This window comes from Eurytemora carolleeae, unplaced genomic scaffold (assembly GCF_000591075.1).
Source record: "Eurytemora carolleeae unplaced genomic scaffold, Eaff_2.0 scaffold1979, whole genome shotgun sequence".
Classification (NCBI taxonomy): domain Eukaryota; kingdom Metazoa; phylum Arthropoda; class Copepoda; order Calanoida; family Temoridae; genus Eurytemora; species Eurytemora carolleeae.
Window position 1 is genome coordinate 7,528 of NW_019397875.1, and position 8,446 is coordinate 15,973.

General features: G+C 31.0%; 2 protein-coding genes across 2 annotated transcripts in view; both read right to left on the reverse strand.

The window, feature by feature from the left end:
- LOC111716171 (solute carrier family 22 member 15) overlaps nt 1-5,209 on the reverse strand; it is a 6,919-nt gene extending 1,710 nt beyond the window's left edge. Inside the window, exons 1-5 of the mRNA XM_023491600.1 lie at nt 4,550-5,209; nt 4,124-4,161; nt 2,991-3,027; nt 1,345-1,411; nt 155-246 (exon numbers count right to left, since the gene is read on the reverse strand). Coding sequence (XP_023347368.1) covers nt 155-246; nt 1,345-1,411; nt 2,991-3,027; nt 4,124-4,161; nt 4,550-4,631 — 316 coding nt within the window. The 5' untranslated portion in view covers nt 4,632-5,209. The remainder of the gene's footprint in view (nt 1-154; nt 247-1,344; nt 1,412-2,990; nt 3,028-4,123; nt 4,162-4,549) is intronic.
- Nucleotides 5,210-5,219: 10 nt separating this feature from the next.
- LOC111716172 (organic cation transporter-like protein) overlaps nt 5,220-8,446 on the reverse strand; it is a 13,044-nt gene continuing 9,817 nt past the window's right edge. The window contains exons 4-8 of the mRNA XM_023491602.1: nt 8,260-8,330; nt 7,493-7,532; nt 6,257-6,349; nt 5,596-5,688; nt 5,220-5,298 (exon numbers count right to left, since the gene is read on the reverse strand). Of these exons, the coding sequence (XP_023347370.1) occupies nt 5,220-5,298; nt 5,596-5,688; nt 6,257-6,349; nt 7,493-7,532; nt 8,260-8,330 (376 nt within the window). The remainder of the gene's footprint in view (nt 5,299-5,595; nt 5,689-6,256; nt 6,350-7,492; nt 7,533-8,259; nt 8,331-8,446) is intronic.

The following is an 8,446-nucleotide window of genomic DNA, read 5'->3' on the forward strand; positions in this document are numbered from 1 at the left end:
TTGAGTGACATATCACTTCTATACTAACCTACACTACTTGGTTTGAGTGACATATCACTTCTATACTAACCTACACTACTTTGTTTGAGTGACAGCACACTTCTATACTTACCTACACTACTTGGTTTGAGTGACATATCACTTCTATACTAACCTACACTACTTTGTTTGAGTGAACTGATTAAATTAGTGCTTGTACCATTCCCTTTTCTGATTACTTCAAGAACAGTTTGAGCTTCTTTTAACCTAAATAAAATCAATTTTAAGTTTGAGTTTGAAATTGTCGAATTTATCACAGTTTTTTTTAAAAAGATTTTCTTTTGTTCTACGAAAAAGATTACATTTTACATTACACATGTGGAAAAATATTTATTTCAATTTTATAATTTAGATTTCAACAAATTCAATTCAAAAGATAAACTTAGTTTAAGTCAAATAATAAAAGAAAAGATAAAATAAATGCAAGTTCTATATTTTTTGAAAGCTTTCCACAACAGTTTTCTGTAAAGTTTATGCTAAGCGTTGAAAGGAAAAAATGGTAACAAAAATGAATTCGATTGTAAAAAAGTAAAAATTTTAAAAAAAGAATATTATTTAAAATGTTATAAAAAGAATGAAGTAACTGAACTAAATGATTAAAGGATTTGAATCTGTATTTTCAAAAACTAGTTTTTATTAAAATATTTTTTAGAATGTGATTAACAAAGAACGGCGAAAGGATTCGAATCTTTATTTTCAAACATCTGAACAATCTCTTCGTGTGAGCAAAAACTATAAAAATATTTACGTTTTAAATATAAAAAGTACAGCAAAGACAATGGGCGAGATTTACAGAATTCAACACTTTTTAAGATTGTTAAAGGGCAGCCGTAGTACATTTGAATTTCCGAGCCGGGTCAACCTTTCCGGTCCTAGTTTGAACTGTACCTAGCTCTATGGACAGGACTAGCCGGTGCAACAAGGTTGAAGCGGTCAGACTTTAAGCTTCATATAGGTTGAATTTACTTTTACTAAAAGGGCAGATTTGCGTGTGCGTTATTGTTTGATTAATGGGTTTAAAATAAAGGTATCGTTGTGAATATCAGATTCCATTATTTACTTAAAACTACGTGTATAGTCCCATTAAGTTCTGATTAACTGAAAATTTGATCATTTGCTTCTTCGGATTATATGTTAGATAGATTTATCAAAACTAATCTTTTCTCAGAAATCTCAAGAAAAAGGAAATAGAAATTGTAGAAATTCTTATTTTAATTAAACATTTCGAACGTATGTAACGTTTATGAAGACAAATATACTTTGAATTGATTTGGTTTGTTAGATTTAAAAAAAAAACTAATTTACCTATTAACATTGACAAGCCATCTAGGACTTTCAACTAAATACCAATTGACACCGAGGAAGGAACACCCTACAAATAATAAATATTTTTTTGCAATTTATATTTTTTAAGCAAATTAATCAACGAAAGATTTTAAAAATACATTTAAGGAAATGGGGTTTTGCCACAAACACTAATTTTCTACTTAGTTTATTTTTGCAACCTGATGTTGTAGACTTTTGATATTTCAAACTGTGAATTGTGAATTATCGCCGGCTTGAATCTTTGAAAATTGAATACAATTTTAAGTAAATCCAACAACATATCAGCCAAGTCTGAAATTTAAGCCGAAGCTCCATTTCTTAACATTCGGCCTCAGTTTTCAAAGATTGCTTTTGTACCTTGAAGGGACAGACAGGCTATGTAAGGTAGTTGAACTGAGTATGCAGTGCAGTCGACAAATTCTTCAGGATTCATTTGAGACATATAAAACCTTTTAAATATCTGTAAATTCTGAGTTTAAGCGGAAAGTCGACGTTCAAAATCGTACTTTTGGGTGGATATGTTTTCAGAATTTTTTTTTCTTCAAATTATAAAATAACGACGACAAAAAATGTAAACAAAATTCTACAGTAAATTAGTAAATTAGTTGTTTCGAAACAGGGTGAGAAAATAAAAGTTAATCCTATCATAGAAAATAAGTAATCTTATTCAATTTTTAGTTTCTATAATCTCTGATTATTTACTAATATTTTCTGCAGATTTTCTGGAATTTTTATTGAAAAGACGACATTTAAATTTGTAAAATCGACGAACAAATTCATAGAAAATAAGAAATTAAATATGATGACTAAAACGAAATAATTGATTCTAACATTGATCTATTGACCAATTTCTTTTCAGAAATATGTTCCTAAACATCTTTAATCAGTTTCCTGTATAATTTTTATTTTATTTTTCGTCCTCGTTATTTGATAATTTTTAAAAAACCGATTCTGAAAACGTTTCCATCCAAAATCATGATTTTGAAATTTTTTCTGCACTCAAACTCAGTAATTTTACATCGTGGAAACGTTTTATGTGTCTCAAATGAATCCTAAAGAATTTGTCCATAACACTGCATACTCAGTTTAACTACCTTACATAGCTGGTCTGTTCCTTTAAAGTGGACTTAAACGTACTTTTAAGCGACCCCCATTATAGTGACATGTTTGATTAACAATAGTTAAAAAGCGTTGTCTGATCAAGTATGAATTATGTATCCATTTTTTGTTTAATAACATTGATTATTTTCAAATTGTTTCTTTATACAAAAGTAATTTTCAGATTTCTTCTGTTATGGAAAAACAATGTACACGGTTATCAGAGCCTGTGATTTAAAAACTTCGGCTCGAGCCGTAATTCCTTAAACCCGACTTTAAGACCCAACTCTGACGACAGCAATTGTGTCACGTAATTGACAGTTGCAAGATCTTCGGCTCGACTTAAGAAGTTAGGCCCAATGAAAATAAAACCGACATTGGTTGGTTTTAGTGGAGAATACGGTTCAATGTTGAGTCTGCGCCAATTCCTACCATGAAAATCCGCTAAATAGAAAATTAAACCGTTTTTTTTAATTCAACTCTGTTAAATAAGATGCAGCTTGAATAAAATGATATTTTTTTCCTACCTATGATAGATACCATAATTGTAAACGATCGCCAATCCTACATAAATAATTTTCATATTCTATTATTTTATTTTATTTTATACTAGGACCAGATTTAATGAATAGCGAAGTTAAACCATGTGAACTGTTGGTTCAACAGTACTCAAGGTCAAGCTAAAGGGAAGTAGTTAAATGTAGTAAAAAAATGTCTCCTTTTTACTAAAGAGGGCAAATATATTCATTTGCAAATATATTCATTTTCCAATCTATGACAGTCTTCGAAAGTTGAAAAAGTTAAAATTAAAGCTAATTTTGACAAATCAAAAAAAGTAGCTGCTTTAAATTATATCCTAGGGTTTTCAGCTAAAAGGAAAAATCGTTTCGTTCGCTCACGAGAAACGCAAAAAATATAATGCGGAAATTTCGCAAAAAATGCAAAAATTTCTCGAAAAAATGGAAATTATGCCAAAAAACGGAAATTGCCCAAAAAAAAATTTAATGCAAATTTTAGAGAATACAGCTCATTTTCCGCGAGCCAAATTGATGGATAAACACAAAATGTTAAATGTTGCAGCTCTTAAGCTCATGGTTTTCACAAAATTTTCGCATTTTGCGAAAATATTTCACATTTTTGTCAAATTTTCGCATTTCGCGAAATTTTCGCATTTATAAGAAAAAATTACCGCGTAATTTCGCTTCATTTATGTTCGCGAACAAATTTGCGAAACGCGACCGAAAATTTTCGCTAAATGTTTTGCTCGCTGGAAACCCTATAATATTCTCTTTAATTTTTAGGATTAAGAAATAAAATGCAAGATTGTTATAATCACAGGAAACAATAATAACAATCAAAATTCACTTAGTAATTATATCCAGTAATTATATCCAGTAATTATATCAAGCATGAATGGATATAGAGGATAAAATCAAACATGAATGGATATAGAGGATAAAATCAAACATGAATGGATATAGAGGATAAAATCAAACATGAATGGATATAGAGGATAAAATCCATAAAATCCTTAAAATTTGATCATAATTCCTAATTTCTAAAAAATGTCCGTAATCTAGAAAATGCTTCAGGTCAATTGATTTAACAAATTAAATTTGGAAACAAAGGGAAGCTTGGATATGAAAATGTGTCCTATTGCCTGAATGATTACAGCTAGTCCGGTCATCAGCATTATTCCTATTTTAGAGATGGCCACGTTTTGCTTTTTTTATTTTCTTGCGGTCTTTTTTCAGTCATTCAGAAAAATATTGAATTCAATCTTTTAAACGTTCACTCATTATAAAATTGTACATTCAGTGAGATCATTCGTTAAGTGAGTTCGTTTATTCAGTGAGACCATTTGTTAAGTGAGTTCGTTTATTCAGCGAGATCGTTTGTTCAGCGAGATCGTTTGTTCAGTGAGTTCGTTTGTTCAGTGAGATCGTTTGTTCAGCAAGATCGTTCACTCAGTAAAATCCTTCATTCCGTAAAATTACTTGTTCAGTAAAATTGTTTAATCATTAAAAATGTTTTGAACAATTTTAAAAATTTTAATTTTAAACGAAAACGATGGCCATCTCTATACCTATTGGATAAGCTCCCATGACGGTTATCCCGTAAAGACCTCTGTACCTGGCTCCAACTAATTCACTGGGGCAGGTCAACATGTTAAAACCAGGTCAAATTGTTAAAACTTTGGTTAGAATCGAGGCTCCGATTTCAAAATCCTGCAAAACCAATGTATTGCAACAAAGTAACTCTGACGACAGCTTGTGTCACGTGATTGACAGCTGCAAGATTTTCGGCTCGATTCCAAACATGAAAATCCGTCAAATAGTATATTAAACCGGTTTTTTGAAATCAACTCTGTGGAAAATAAGATGCAGTTTGAATCCGAAAGCTCAAGATGTAAATAAGGCCCAACAACAGCTTGGACCCAAGCCATGATTTCCCGAATTTTTTAAATCATGAGCTCAGAAGGAGTTTTCTGTATTGACCTTCAGGTTGCGTGATCTTTCTCCCCTCTATTCGGTTTAATTTCGTGTAAAAATACATTTTATTTTCAAACAAATTGAATTGTCTAATTAATATATCTTTACAGCCTGCCGGTGTAAACTTTTCATATTTCAAGATATACCTATTTTTTCAGGCACAATTTCTAACTTGACATATCAAAGATCTGTTAAATCAGGCAAAAAATGAAGATTAGAAAAATTGAGTTTAAGGCGAGTAATAATTGTTCCTTTGTTAATAATTCAACACTGTATTTTAATATTGAAAACCCAACCATGAATCTGAAACAGGAGAATTTTAATATTGAAAAAAACCATGAATCTGAAACAGAAGAACAAAACAAGTTTGTTTATCTTGCAATAATGTAAACAGTGCAGTACAAAACCAGTTTTTTTACCTTGCAATAATGTAAACAGTGCAGTACAAAACAAGTGTGTTAACCTTGCAATAATGTAAACATTGCAGTACAAAACAAGTTTGGTTTACCTTGCAATAATGTAAACAGTGCAGTACAAAACCAGTTTGTTTACCTTGCAATAATGTAAACAGTGCAGTACAAAACCAATTTGTTTACCTTGCAATAATGTAAACAGTGCAGTACAAAACCAGTTTGTTTACCTTGCAAAAACATAAACACTGTATTCCGTGGTGATTGCTGAGATACCATTACAGACTAGGACTCCACAAAGAGTAATCAGTAAACTAGATTTTCTAAAAAAAAACATTTATTGTTTCTAGGTGATTTGAACAGAATTGATTAAAAAACTAATTTTCAAAATTAAGTAGCCAAATATGTTTTCTTCCTTGCTATTATCAGTTCTATATAAACTAGGGCAGGCATCAACAATGTAAAGATGTCAAAGCCTGTATCACAACAGTACCCTTGATACCTTTATCTGATCAATTACGTGGGAGATATGGTCGTTTTTATAGGTTTAATAGTGTTTAGGTTTGATAATTCTTTTCCTGCAGTGGAAAAGGAAAAGTCACTTTTACAGAGAAACCCTGGGTGAAATCAATTTTAAAAGTTCTAAATGTTGATATCTAATTATTTAAACGCTTTTAAGTGTACTGTTGTGAATCCGGTATTGTCATCTTTGTATGGAAGGTCACTTGAAATTACACTTTCAGCCTTGTATACCTTGTGCTAGTTAATGTTTCATGAAAATTTAAAAAAAATAAATGCGTTAAAACCCAGCAAACAAATTCACGGGGTTAACTCGACTTAAACTCGAGTTTTGCTCTCCAGTACATGAGGTTTTATGGTATTATTTTTTACCTTCCTATTTTATCAGCTAGAGCACCCAAAACTATGGCACCAATTAGGAATCCTAACATTAAGGTGGACATTGTAGCTTTCCCCATCCAGTTCCTAAACAAAATATTCTTCATTAGATTTAGGGGACTCAATGTCCAGTTTTATGTACACTGAAGAAATCCTCGCGGAATTTTTTAATATTTTCGCGGATTTCCTGAAATCCATAGAAAAATATTGTTTATATGTAAAACTTGACCTAGGGCCCTTTCTACAAGTTTATATTATAAGAAATTGGAGTGTTATATCTATAGGACAGCAGTGTATTGAGGACATACATACATTACTTGTAGCATTTTATACAGGATTGAATTTACAAATAATTTAACATTTTAGTTTGGATTTCTTTTACATATTAAAACTGCCGAATATTTATAAAAAAATCTTTTTTATAAACTTATAAAATATAGCTAAACATTACTCCTAATAATTTTCAAGAATAAAGTAGTTGTAAATTGGATTTTGATCAGTAATTTCAAAATTTATTAAAAGTGTTATTTGAATCGTCTCCAGCTTTCATATAAATTTTATGAATAAATTTTATGTTAGCCAAGGTTATGATGCAAGGAAAGTTATTTCGGAGGTGTACGCATATTTTGAACTGCAGTGTACTGTCTCTGGGCGGTATAATGTAAACACAAGACGGATATCACAGCCAGACATGGGATCCGTCATATGGAACTATTATGTGAATTATCAAAATTATCAAAATTTAATGCTTTTATCCTCCTCGGATACTAAACGAACACTAATGCATCTATTCTTGTTTCCGCCCAGAGAGAACTGTTTTCAATATGTACGCAGAGTATACGCAACTGCAATTAACTTTCCTTGCATTATAACCTTGATGCTAATTAACTTTTATTCCATAACACAGGAACCTGCTTACTTGACTCAAATTCTAGTTTTCTAAGTTCTATAACTTTGCAACCTGATGGGTGAACTATTTTATCTAGAAGAATGTATAGTTTGAAGTATCAAAAGACATCAGGTTGCAAAGATATAAGGATGTGCAAATTAGAGTTTTAACCGAGTAATTAGGTTTTTTAGCATTGTGCTTTGTGAACTTTGATATAATTAGTGTTATATTTTTTTCGGTTGGTTCTTGAAGCTCGCCATGCCTTCAGACCTTAACCAATTAAAAAACGAGAAAAAATTTCACCCAAAAAACGTGTATCCCAAAAACTACTATTTTCAGACCTGTCACAAACGAGATCCCACTCAGCTACAATAGTTCTCTCTTATACAATAGTTTTGATTATTTAAATATGAACTTACATAACTTAGAATGTAATTGTACAGTGAACTACATCATGTGAAATACTTGCAATAATGGAGCAGACTTATTTACAGAATTATTTTGAATAGCAAGTTGAGATATTGATGGATTTATTTTTAGGAAGCGTCAAATGAAAGTCAAAGGCAGTTCAATCTAAAAAAACATAAATATAATTTTGTTTTCAAATGTTTTAAGTTATTGCAATATTACTTTCAAATTTAGATGCCTTTGAAGTCATGATGAAAAATTGAAAAGACAGGGGGGAAATATATATTCTTCTTCGTAAAACTCTTAAATTCTTAAAGAACCTGTCAAATCATTCGTTGGGATGTTTAGAAAGATGAAAATTTCCCTGTATGATAATTGAAGGACTGCAGTATGGTTTTGGTGAATTATATTGACGTACTAAGCCTAGGGGTAAAAAAATTCTGAATCTGAATTTGTCTAGTGAAAAATATAGAGAACCTCGACATTTCGATGAGACTTCAGAGACGACTTACAGAATGTATTCTGTCTTTTTATTAAATGTATAAACTGTAAGCTTGCTTGGATTTTTTAATTATAACATTTAAAGTCTCGGGGCGGACACCCATGAGCTCATGTGATCGCTACATTTCAAGAGTTTCACGTCGTCCTAGTCTCCTTCCTTGAGGGAAACCCTTAAACATAAAAATAATCAAGACTATTCCTGAATAAGTTAGGTTTGTACAAACTGACACTTTGTTCTCAAAACAATGATTTTCAAGAACTTCTTCACCTCTAAAAATGTTAAAAAATATAAAAGGGAATATACACGATATTTTAAGTGAGTTTTCATTAATTGAGTGGCAGTGGCGGCCATAAGGGGGGTTATTGGGGTTATTTACCCCCCCCCC